At 45.2% G+C, this 12,529-nt stretch overlaps 1 protein-coding gene across 1 annotated transcript in view; it reads left to right on the top strand.

Moving 5' to 3' along the window:
* Myo5b (myosin VB) overlaps nt 1-12,529 on the top strand; it is a 313,010-nt gene that overhangs the window by 136,461 nt on the left and 164,020 nt on the right. The window contains exons 3-4 of the mRNA XM_052155754.1: nt 1,667-1,838; nt 4,962-5,106. Coding sequence (XP_052011714.1) covers nt 1,667-1,838; nt 4,962-5,106 — 317 coding nt within the window. The remainder of the gene's footprint in view (nt 1-1,666; nt 1,839-4,961; nt 5,107-12,529) is intronic.

The following is a 12,529-nucleotide window of genomic DNA, read 5'->3' as shown; positions in this document are numbered from 1 at the left end:
ATGTGCACACACACATTCCTAAATATAGCATTTTTGGTCCATATAATATTGTGTGTATATTTTCAGGGCTGACCACTTGGTACTGGATGACCACTTGGTGTACTCCTCCCTGGGAGAGGCTATCCCTCCCTCTCTCAGTGTTCCTCGGTTGCCTGTAGTTATCTGTGCACTGTGGTCTTTCTCCCGTCCGCTTTGGCATGTCTGTTGGTCTCCTCCTTGTTCAGTTCATCTCTTGGTAGGCACGTTGGTGAGTTGTTATGGATACAGCTTTGGCATTAGATTAGTAATTCTTGATATAATACACAAGCCGTGTGTATCAAAGTTAGTTGAATGTTTTTGAAACTTTCCAATCTATAGGCTGTTCTCTACAGTTCCTGAAACAAAATTGTACTCAGAAAACTTTAAAAACTTCTCAGTTCTGAAGAACCTTGTTAGCACTATAACACTTAATTAAACAGGCAGTAATAGCCACCTTCCTGTTGTTTAAATGTCCAAAATTCCCACTCCTAAACCGCCTTTAATGAATTACATATATATACGTCTCTGCATTCTGTCAATTACATATCTGTGTGTTTTTGTGCACTCAGTTCAAACACTGAGCTATACAAGACAACAAGCCCGACATCGCGCCTTAGAGATCTGACCTTTGGATAAACTGCCCGACATCCTAATTACACAGATTCACACTCAGATTCTGGATCAGATTCCCACTGAACTTAAGGCCAAATAGCAATTACTGTCCTGAAAGAACTCGTAGCCAAGCTGTGGAGCAAGTGGTGCAGGTGCGGATGGCCATGCTTGAGACTCAGCCACAGACAGACAGCAGTAGCAAGATGTTCTAAATAAAGTGAGCACTGGGTCTCCAGGCAGAGTTCATAAGGAACTGCCTGCAGTAGGTCCAGGCACCAAGAAGGGAAAGGGACACTGTAACCACTCCTAACCAGGAAGCTACTTACAATTGAAACCCACTGGTAAAGGGGAGCTCAGTTTGCTTCAGTACATCGTCACTGGGCATTCACCCACACCCGTGCCTCCAGACTCCACAGAGTTTTTTTTTTTATGGGCTTTTGTTTCCTTGAGAATTTTTTATTTAATTAGATTTTTGTGCATTTCTTTTGTTTGTTTTGTTTTGCTTTGTTTTTTGAGAGAATTAGAAAAATACAGAGCTTGATGAAGCCGCCTGGGCAGGGGGATGAGAAAGTTCTGGTGGGAATTGGGGGAGGGCAAAAATGTGATGGCAATATTTCAATTTTAATTAACGGATACGAAAGAAGACAGAGTTAGGAAAGAGACACCTGGAGTAGAGGCTAGCCCAGGCAGGACAGCCAGCTGGGAGAAAGAGCCCTCCCGTGTTAACTGGGATGTAACACCCAGAATCATCTTTATTACGCAGCCAACCGCTCTTCAATCTGGTTGTGCTTCCTCGGTTCTGACATCAGTCTCTTGTGTTTGATATGTTAGGATAATGTGATCAACGTTCCACGTATCCTGGTGTCTATGGCAACCATAAATATTGTTTTCATGCTGCCTTTCTTTAGAACATCACTTATGTTTATGTCTTAGGATTTTGCTAGGATCATGATCCCAGCCAAAGAGATAACACAGCAAATATGGACTAAATGTCTCATAATTGTGCTTTTTGTGTGTGTCTACTGCTTGTTACTAGATTCTGGAATACCCAGTCGATGTCCAAAACAACCAGGTGCCATTCTTGCGGAATCCAGATATCTTAGTAGGAGAAAATGACCTCACTGCCCTCAGCCATCTTCACGAGCCAGCAGTTCTGCATAACTTAAAGGTCCGTTTCCTGGAATCCAACCACATCTACACTTACTGTGGTAAGTGGAGGCACATGCTGAGCGTGTGTGTGTGTGTGTGTGTGTGTGTGTGTGTGTGTGTGTGTGTTGGTCAACTTTAGATTGCACTTATGAAACTCAAACATTAAGTATCATGACTCTGCTCTCATGCATACAAATATTGCACAAGAGATGGCCGAGGCCTATCGTCAGTGGGGTACCTGGTGTCAATAGCAACAGCCCGGGGAAGACTGGCTCCAGCTGCTGGGGAAGTTGGTTTAGGTCTTGCTTGTATTGGTAGAAGAGCAAGCCTTCCATTGCACCCCAACTCGGAAGCATGCCCTACCATGGAGGCATGCCTACCACATGAATTTAGCTTGCCCTTCTGCTTGAAAGGGCCGCCTTTCTTGCTGGTGCTCTCACTGTCCCGGTGCAAATGTGATGCTTGAAGACTTTGTTCAAGTAATGTGCAAAAATCAATAAAAATGCTTAAATCATACGGGCCTGCAGTTAATTTTTTTTAAATTTCTGGGTCTGTGTATATAGCCCAAATTTTAATATATTCATTCCCTCTGTGCTTCCCTCTTTCTATGTCTCTGTCTTTCTGTCTGTCTTTCTCTGCCTCTGTCTCTCTTTTCTTCCTTCTCTGTCTGTTCTCTCCTTCCTTCCCTCCCTCCCTCCTTCCTTCCTTTCCTTCCCTTCCCTTCCCTTCCCTTCCCTTCCCTTCCCTTCTCTTCCTTCCCTCCCTGAGTACTATTTGGTAGTATGTTAAGAATATACCTTCCAGCAGTTGTCTGTGGAAAACAACAAGGGCCTGGTGGGGATCAAACTGTAGGTATAGGTGGGAGGTCTACAGTGGATGTAGGTGGGAGGTCTACGGTGGATGTAGGTGGGATGCTATGGTGGGTGTAGGTAGGAGGTCTATGGGGTGGGTGTAGGTGGGATGTCTATGGTGGGTGTAGGTAGGAGGTCTATGGTGGGTGTAGGTGGGAGGTCTATGGTGGGTGTAGGTGGGAGGTCTATGGTGAGTGTAGGTGGGAGGTCTATGGTGGGTGTAGGTGGAATGTCTACAGTGGGTGTAGGTGGGAGGTCTATGGTGGGTGTAGGTGGAATGTCTACAGTAGGTGTAGGTGGGATGTCTATGGTGGGTGTAGGTGGGAGGTCTATGGTGGGTGTAGGTGGGAGGTCTATGGTGGGTGTAGGTGGGAGGTCTATGGTGGGTGTAGGTGGGAGGTCTATGGTGGGTGTAGGTGGGATGTCTATGGTGGGTGTAGGTGGGATGTCTATGGTGGGTGTAGGTGGGATGTCTATGGTGGGTGTAGGTGGGAGGTCTATGGTGGGTGTAGGTGGGAGGTCTATGGTGGGTGTAGGTGGAATGTCTACAGTGGGTGTAGGTGGGAGGTCTATGGTGGGTGTAGGTGGAATGTCTACAGTGGGTGTAGGTGGGAGGTCTATGGTGGGTGTAGGTGGGAGGTCTATGGTGGGTGTAGGTGGGAGGTCTATGGTGGGTGTAGGTGGAATGTCTACAGTGGGTGTAGGTGGGATGTCTATGGTGGGTGTAGGTGGAATGTCTATGGTGGGTGTAGGTGGGAGGTCTATTGTGGGTGTAGGTGGGAGGTCTATTGTGGGTGTAGGTGGAATGTCTATGGTGGGTGTTGTCTTAAAGGCCTCACTGTGACCACAGTGAAGACTCAGACCTAGGGGAATCTTCCACTTTTAAATTATACTTGTCCTTTGGAGTTGACCACTTAGCTAGCAATCCTGGATAAGCTCCTTTGCTAGGTGTTAGTGCTGAGGAGGAATGGTTTTCAAAAAAACCCCTCACCCTCAACTAATAATGACTGTTGATTTGGAAGAAATATCAATTATCAGAAACTCCAGAGAAACCTCTTTCCAATAAAAAGCTGTTGCAAAGCCTCCCTGTTTAGGAGAAAGAGCTAAGTGACCACCAGTTTCCCAAGATCAGGGGATCCCCCCTCCCCTGAATTGCCTTGGCATCTGTACAGACCAGAGGTTGTTCAGATGATCTGGTGTCCAATTAGCTGCCAACAGAGCCAGTGCCACCCAGGATTGCAGTACCTGGGAAGTGTTCCTCTCTGCCCTGGAAGGGCGTGTAGTGTTTTGGGGAAAAAACTGACCTCAGGACGTGAGATTAAAATGTCAGCTGAGTATCATGTGAGTTCAGTTGAGCTGTCTGAAGATCAGAAGCCGTGTGGCTGCTCCTGAGAGTGCTCCTTACGTGACTAGCCTCTGTGGGATCTCAGGGTTTTTACTCCCCCAGCCCCTAAACTTCTGTTGAAAGAGGTACACATGTCTCTCTTGCCACTTGGCCACCAGGAGGAAATGCGAACTAAGGAAACTTCTTGTCAGCGTCCCTCCTTCTCTTCCCAAGATGATTAGAAAACATTTATTTTTGTGCCTTAGTACACGATAACCGTGGCTATCTGGGATGTAATCTCACAGGAAAGGAAAAGAAGACATATTGCCATCATGTGTTAAAGATGGAGTTCACTTTTTTCCTTTGTACATTCTCAGCTATCAACTTGCCTGTCCGTAAAAGAGGTTTAAAACCTAGCAGGATTTCCTCCGTGCTCAGTCAGCATGTTTGAATCCACAGCAGTGCAGACATTGGGAGATACAGGTGCAGAGATGTGGGGTGAGATCTAACAGAGGAAACCACAGAGGCTTCTGTGCATCCCACTGCTCTGGAGTTCATGCCCTCCTGTGGTATATCGTGAGGATATCCTGGGTCTGTTATCCGCAGAGACAGCAGAGGCACACAGAGATTAGACAGTCACTGGCGAAGTCATTATTAGACAGGTGTGCTGTCCTCAAGTATATATTTTTGTATAAATAGCTCATATATAAGTAAGGAAAAATGTCTTTCCCAGATTTTAATTCTTAGGTGGAGTTTTAAGTTAAACCACCTCTCTGGTCCTGCAATACTTTGTGTCTGTCTCATGAACTCGGCTGCTGAGTACTTGTGAGATAGTGTGTCTATGCTGTTCCTGTGGGACAGCTTGAGGCCTGGACTGTGTCCTAATCACTCTTTCCACCACAAGAGCCTAGCCTGGACACTCAACAGTAATTCTTTATGTCACTGAATGTTCTTCAGCTTTACCACAGAAGAATGGTGCTTTAGGCTGCTGTCTTGTCTGTTCACAGGAATTGTGCTGGTTGCCATTAATCCCTATGAGCAGCTGCCAATCTACGGACAGGATGTCATCTATGCCTACAGTGGCCAAAACATGGGCGACATGGACCCCCACATCTTTGCTGTGGCAGAAGAAGCCTACAAGCAGATGGCCAGGTGAGAAGGGCTTCCCGAGAAAGGGCGTGAAGGGGTGTGTCTACCGTACTTGACTGCTGTTGCTCACAGGATGCTGAGACTGGGTCTGGAGAAGCTCTTGGAAGCAGAGCCACCTGGGTTTCTGTTCCCTGTACTCTTTCTCTTGTTCATGTGTACCTGGAGACCAGTGCTTGCTTAGATTGGTTTCAGAGTTTGGGCAGTGGGATGACCCCTGGAGCTTACCTTTCCCTGACTGCTTCTTGGCTTCCTTTCCTCCCCGGCTGCTATAACAGAGCCATTTCACGGCGCCACCACTCATCAGTGCTGTCCGCTCCATGTCCTCTCACCGTAGACTCTTGAGGGATTGAGGACTCCTTGACAACTTCTGAGGTAGCAAGGATTACGTGTGGAAATCAGAACTGCATGTGAGCAGCTGTACCAAGTACAATTTAAATTTTAGCCTGGAAGTGGAGTTCTGTGTGGATCCTTAAGTCTCTGTCTCTGTCTCTCTGTCTCTGTCTCTCTCTTTCACACACACACACACACACACACACACACACATGATCTCTCTCACTCTTGATTCTCCACCTTCATTCTGTGTCACCAGAGAGTGAACTTCTAAAACTATCTAGGCACAAGGAGAAAGAGAGGGTTTTATTAGTGCCTCGGGTAAATGTGTTTCCTGGTTAGTTCTATGGTACTGGGTCCTTGCAGAGTGAATATTTCTTGCCACAATTAGAATGTTTTCAAAGAGCCCCAACATTGCAAAGCTTTTTGGGGAGATGAACTTTTGAGGAGTGAGTGATTTCCTAGAAGGGAGGATCCTACTCCAAGCAATCTTTGTGTCAATGAATCTCAGAGTATAAATTTTAGCCTAATTGAATCTTCCACGAGGGAGGACTTTAAGGAGGGGGCTCCTTACTAATTTACAATATTCCTATCCTACAGATGAGCATAGAGTCTCCTTTATTAGAGATAGCACTGCTCACTCTAAATGACCAGAGAGCTAAGAAACCTAATGAACAGCTGTAACGGTGTATCCAAAACATGGTGACTGCTACGTTTGCCATACCTAATGTGACAGGGCAAAAACCATGACCAAATTCACCTTCCAGGGCTTGATCCAGATACCACTTTTGTGCCTGATTATTTACACACATCTTTGACTGTTGATATAGGGAGAATGGTGGATGTCGGGTCAGTGTGTTAGCACATAGCCCTGTGTGAGTCATTGTCGAATTCTTTGTGTGTCACAGTTGAGAGGAGCCTGGGGATTGGTACCCTGTGTGCTTGAGTTCAGAGGGGCCTGGGGATTGGCTGGCACCCTGTGCTTGAGTTAAGAGGGGCCTAGAGATTGGCTGGCACCCTGTGCCTTGAGGAGAAGGCACTTGTTTTGTGTGAGGATGATGAAGGTCTATCCTCTTCTGGTGGATGAGTATTTATTGCTGTGAAACACAACACAGTTGCAGTTCCATGGTGCTGGACTGTCTGACAGACATAGGGTTTAAACAGCAGGCACAAAGAAACAGTCTTTCACCTTGATCTTTTATGGATGTCATTGACTGGGCTAGTCATACTTAGGAATTCAGAAGTTGCTGCATGTTCTGAAAGGTTTTATATTGATGTTGCATTAAGGAATGAAGACAGACAGTTCCTCTTGGATTAGTTTGAGCAAGAGCAAGCCCCGATTTGAATCTTCTCTTCCCTTTCTGTCTTCTGTCTGGAGTATGTGCTTTCTGGCCTATCTATAACCTGTTTGTTATGTGTGTCTGTTCTATAGGTCCCTCTTGCCTGTGTTTGTTCTGTGCCTCTGTGTGTGCACTTGTTCTTAATAAAGAGGTTTTCTCTGTGTATATTGAATGGCACAGAAAACATGATATGGGAAAGAAATGAGGGGCTCTTTACAGCGATGTAAGAGTCTTACAAGGGAGGCTGCTTTACTCATTCCAGATGACCCAGACTAGTACCCCAAACTAGTACACACAGATTATCAACCTATAAACACACATTTACAACACATGGGATATGTGGTTTGTTTTAAGGTTGCTTTCAATATGTTGACTGCTTTTAGTAAATGATTACCATGACATCATACACGCATGTGCACGTGCACACACACACACACACACAAACGCCAAAAAGCAAAACTGAGTTAAGGTCATAGAAGTAAAGGTAGCTACAGTGTTCTCTTACATGTAGGTTAAACTTAAACAGTATGCATGCAGTAGGCCCAGGTTGAATGCATAGGATTAAATGATTTCAAGGTGTCTGTTGCATTAAAACCATAATGAACAAACGCAGTCAAGGCACCGTTCACAGGCAGGTCTGACCTTTGTGGTGGTCCATAGAGAGAGGTGAGCCGCAGAGGTGAGCCCAGGTGGGACTGTGGCAGTCTCTGGCCACTGGAATGTGCAAGAGCAGCAGAGGTGGGCAGATGAGTGTGGGAATCTGAAGTTAATCTTAAATTGAACATTTTCACAGCAGAGCTTCTCAAAGTCGACAGATGCATTCTGAGTCTCCACCAATGGGCTCTGTGTTTCTCGGTTTACAAATTAAGGCAGAAAACTGTTTCTAAAGATCATCTCAGGGGAACAATGTTCTGTGTAGCACTGTTTGTGAAACACTGGCCTAGAGCAGTGGGGGTGCTTTAGTTGATTGGGTAAGAACACGATGCAATGTATGTGCTGCTCAGAGAACAGCTTCTCTCTGATGGATCTTGTTTCATAATGATCTTTCCTTCTCTGCCATTCCCAAGGATGAGAGTACATTCTCATGAGAAGATTAATTGTAGTAATAACTCATTTTGCCATAAGTTTCCTACTCCATGCAGAATGAGCAGACAACACAGAACTAAGCATGGGACTATGGTTCAGAGTTGTTTCCTGTCACACACACATTTAACCCCAGGACGTGATTGTCACTCAAGAATGTATAAAAATAATTGACATGTTGGTATATTTGTTTATCACAGTTTTACATAAGATACATTACCCTTGTGACATTGGTCATGACTCTGGACAATACTCTAGGGTCTTTAAATCAGATGGTTTGTATATGCTTGGCCCAGGGAGTGGCACTATTAGGAAGTATGGTCTTGTTGGAGTAGGTGTGTCACTGTGGGCGTGGGCTTTCATAACTTCATCCCAGCTGTGTGGAAGCCAGTCTTTTCCTATCAGCCTTCAGATGAAGATGTAGAACCCTCAGCTCCTCCTGCACCATGCCTGCCTGGATGTTTCCATGTTCCCACCTTAATGATAATGGACTGAACCTCTGAACCTATAAGCCAGCCCCAATTAAATGTTGACCTTATAAGAGTTGCTTTGGTCATGGTGTTCACAGCTGTAAAACCCTAAGACAGATGGGTAGAGATGGAATCCAATCCGAGTGGGTTTGCCTTGGTCTCCTGTGCTAGCTAAGAAGCCTGCCACCTCCTCATATTCATCGACTGTTCCCATGAACTTGTGGAAACAGAACAGACTCTGGTGCCCAAGCCACCGCAGGGTCTTGGGCTAGATCTCTTCCCTCGGTGGTTTAGAAGTAGCTCAGATTTTGTAGGGAGTTTGATTTGGTGCATTTCCCAGCCTTGGTGGGAGTGGTCACATTTCTCAGCTAGCTGGGTCTGATTCTTCCTAAAAGCTGTTTGTGTGGGGGTTTTTTAAAAATTGCTTTCCCGAAAATGAATAGGAGCACTGCCGAGCAAATCTGTTTGCTCAGGTAGCCAAGGTAATTGAGCACCCACATTCCCCATCTGTCTGCTCAACACTGCCAAGGCATGACTGATAATGAAAGATGGACTCACCATTGCCGGGAACTCGAGGGTGGGCAGGGAAGCTATGGGCACCTGTGGCGTGGCTCCTGGCAATGGCTGAAGGCACACGCTTGCCAAACAGGAGCTTTGCTTTTCTGGAGATAGAGCCCAGGAAGGGGAAAGCCTGCACTCAGTGAGAGCAGTGTCTAGTTCAAGGCCCTTACCAAGCTCTTGAGAGCAGACATCTTGCTTAGCTTGAGTCCCCACAGTGCATAGAGTTTGTAGAGAATGGGAGAGCCTTCTAGAGGATCCCAGAAAAAATGTGTGTCCATATGAGAAAGTGCCCCTAGTATAAAGCTAAAGATAGCCCTATGTGGCAACCAAGGAAGAAGGACTTTTCAGGATGACAGCGTCAGTGGACACAGGGTCAAGGCAGGAATAAGTTTGATTTCTCTATGAGTCACTTGTATGTGTGAGGCTTTAGGCTTCCAACCTGGGGATCTTGTCTCTCCCTATGGACTGATGGAAACTCCCCTCCCCCTGCCTTCCGTGGCTCATGGTCATCCTCTTTAAGGACAGCACTATTGCTGCTTTAAAGCAATTGAGTCCAAAGGAAGTTAGAGGAGTCATTGGCAGCTGTCTATCATGGTCTTTGGGGCCTACATGTTAAAAGTGATGGATCACATCGGCGACTATTGTATATGGGTGAGGAAATCCGTGGAGCCGCATAAGAAGGTAGCACAGATTGGCTGGATTTAATGGCAGCATGAAACCCTGACTCGGTTGATGCTGATCTTTGCATGGAGCTTGATTTGCCTTCTTATCTTTCCATGTGATAGAAGCGTGGCTCAGCTGCATTAGGAGATGGGTCGGGAGGACCTCCAGATGGTGGACCCAGGGCAGTTCTGTATTTCTTTTTTGACATTGAGGATGATTTTAAATCCACATCCTGAGCATTGTACTATGCACTGATAGAACTATTCTTTAGCAGTGATGTATTTGTGGTGCCTTCTTTGTAGTGCTGAATCCCAAATCATAATGGTACACTTACAAGAAACTTCACAAACAGTCTTTATTTTATCTAGCGCATTATAGCTTGTTAGAAAAGAACCTGCAGCCATGACCATGCCAGACAGCATGTCCAGCAGGGACCTCTGGGTGTTGGGTAACCACCCATCTCTCAGATGCATCCTTCTTATTGTATGGGCTCTAGATGTGGTTTTCTGAGTGGGATGAAATTACTTCATACACTGGATCTCTGGGAAAGAAAACAATGTTTACTTTAGATGATCACTTTATATTCTTTTTCACTGAGTTTGTAATATATAAACTGGTGGCCCTTCTCAGTCATGTCCCGTACTCAAAGACTGAAGGTGTTACAACAGAACACTTAAAGCCAGTCTTGAGCGATTGGCAGTAATGTCCATGTAAAATGCAATTAGACATAGCAGGTGTCTAGTTTGACAAATGCTGGCTCATGTATGCAAGTTGTGTATCCATCACCACATCCAACATAACACTTTCCTTACTCCTGAAAGTTTCCTGAGATAGAAATTCACCACAGCCCCACTTTCTGTAACTGTACATTCTAACTACCTCAAGATTTGTTGCCCTGTCCCCCGAGCTTCTGCAATCACTTTTTAAAAATATGCTGATTAGAATTTTCCAGTATATTCCACCTCTGAACTTGCTGTGATTCCTTGAGTGTCCCTTTTCTACATTCTGATTTTTGCATCAAATGTGCCTCTCCTAGCTTGGTACATGTGTAGATTCTGTGGTTCTGTTTTAGCTTCTTTATCAATAAGGGCTTGGCATTCACTCCATGAGGTCACTTGCCTAGCATACCCAAGGCCCTGAATTCAGCCTCAGGCACCACACATGCATGCAAGAAGGTGTTCATCTTGATGAGTTCTCATTAAATAGACGAACCAACTAGTTAGTTGCTAGTTAGTCTCTAAATGCCATTCATTTATTCTGCTAGGTCAAGGTGTGAACCAAGAACTTAAACGATTTAAAAGTTCTGCTTAAGCCTGTGCATATGCTAGTGTGGTCAGGTGTGTGCTGGCTTGTGTCTTGTGCAGGTGACAGCAGCACAGACCCAATCAGCATCCCAGCTCCATCTGGTCAGGGTCTTGAGCTTCAGCTGTCCTGTTGAGCACAAGAGTATGTGTCTACACACATGTGACTGTGTGTGTGCATATGTGTGTGTGCCTCCTGTAAGGCACAAGGAGTTCAAATGTTGGAGTGACTGAGCCCAGTGCTGGGCTCTGCTCCCCACAGGTGGGCTCTTGAGCTCTTAAGTTGATTTCATACTGTTCACATTATAGCCTTTCTTCCAGTATCAACGTCGAGCTTGTCACCCCCTGTGCTTCTCAGAAATTAATAGTGGTGGTGACATGAAAGTAAGATTTCTGTTTTCAAGGTGTCAGAAATGGTTTTCAGTGAAAACAGCTAATAGAATCTGAAGTCTTACAGGATGGAATAGCATTTCTATTTATATCACAGTAATGCCTTTCACGCCATGTTAACCACTCATATTCTTTCTCAACTACATATTTTCACCTTTATATCCCAGAAGACAGAGCAGCTGTGCACCGTGTGTGCTGACATGCCTGGGTTTATAGTGAAGGAAGATGGATGAAGCAAGATGGCCAAGCACAGGGACCCAAGGACAGAATAGTATCTGGTTTCTCAGACCAGGACAGTGTGTGTGTGTGTGTGTGTGTGTGTGTGTGTGTGTGTGTTGCAGCTGTCTGGGATGGTAGGATAATAACCAAACTCTGCAGATTTATCTCACTATAGTTGCTGGTATGTTTGTCAACAAAATAAAGGTGCAGTATCTAGCTTATGAGACTTAGAATTGAACGGATTGATAAGTGTGCATGCTTAATGTGACTAAACACAGGCCATTGAATATGAAGCATGATGGTAGAAGTGATAGCTACTGATAGGAATGTGTAATATATATACCATGATAGCACAATGCCCTAAGGAGGTGGTACTGTAGGGAGAGAGATTCAACATTGGATAGGTGTCACATGACTTATGCTGGGGGAGATGGGAGCAAACGTCTACTCATTCCAGATAAGGCAGCAACCGCAAACCAAAGAAATAATTTCTTCTAAGCCTACCTTATAGGCACTTGTAGGAATGTGGGTGAGAGGTTGCTTACAGGAACATGGATGACTCAAATGCAGCTGAATCCCCAAGCCCACCCCTGAATGGGTGACAGCTCACAAAAGATGCATCCATGGGGCTACCTGAAAATCTCATACTTCTGAGAGTCTCCACTCCCCAGCAGTTATTACCCATTACATAACCTTAGCAAAGTGGGAGAACCTTGTGAATCTTGTAAACTTCAGGACCTTCAAGAGACTTGTGGGTTTGCTTAGTTCTTGAGTTGTAACCAGCCTCTTTGCAGAATGGAAAATTCAGAAGAAATTGCTATACATTCTTAGGATTCCTTGGCTTGTAGCCTCAGATTTGATGTTACTTTGAGTCCAGTAAATGAAGAGCCACCCAGGGCTGGTAAGTTGTATGTGCCCAGTAAAGTTCTTGTAGACTTTTTCATAAACTCCTGTTTGGAAACCACAAGTAACTTCTGCAATTCCAGGGGTTTTGTTTGTTTAGTTTTACTTTATAAACCAGGTTGTCCTCTATATCGCTGAGGCTGGCCTTACACTTGTTCCAGTCTTC

This window comes from Apodemus sylvaticus, chromosome 13 (genome assembly GCF_947179515.1).
Source record: "Apodemus sylvaticus chromosome 13, mApoSyl1.1, whole genome shotgun sequence".
NCBI classification, from domain to species: Eukaryota; Metazoa; Chordata; class Mammalia; order Rodentia; family Muridae; genus Apodemus; species Apodemus sylvaticus.
This window is presented reverse-complemented; position numbering and strand designations above follow the sequence as displayed.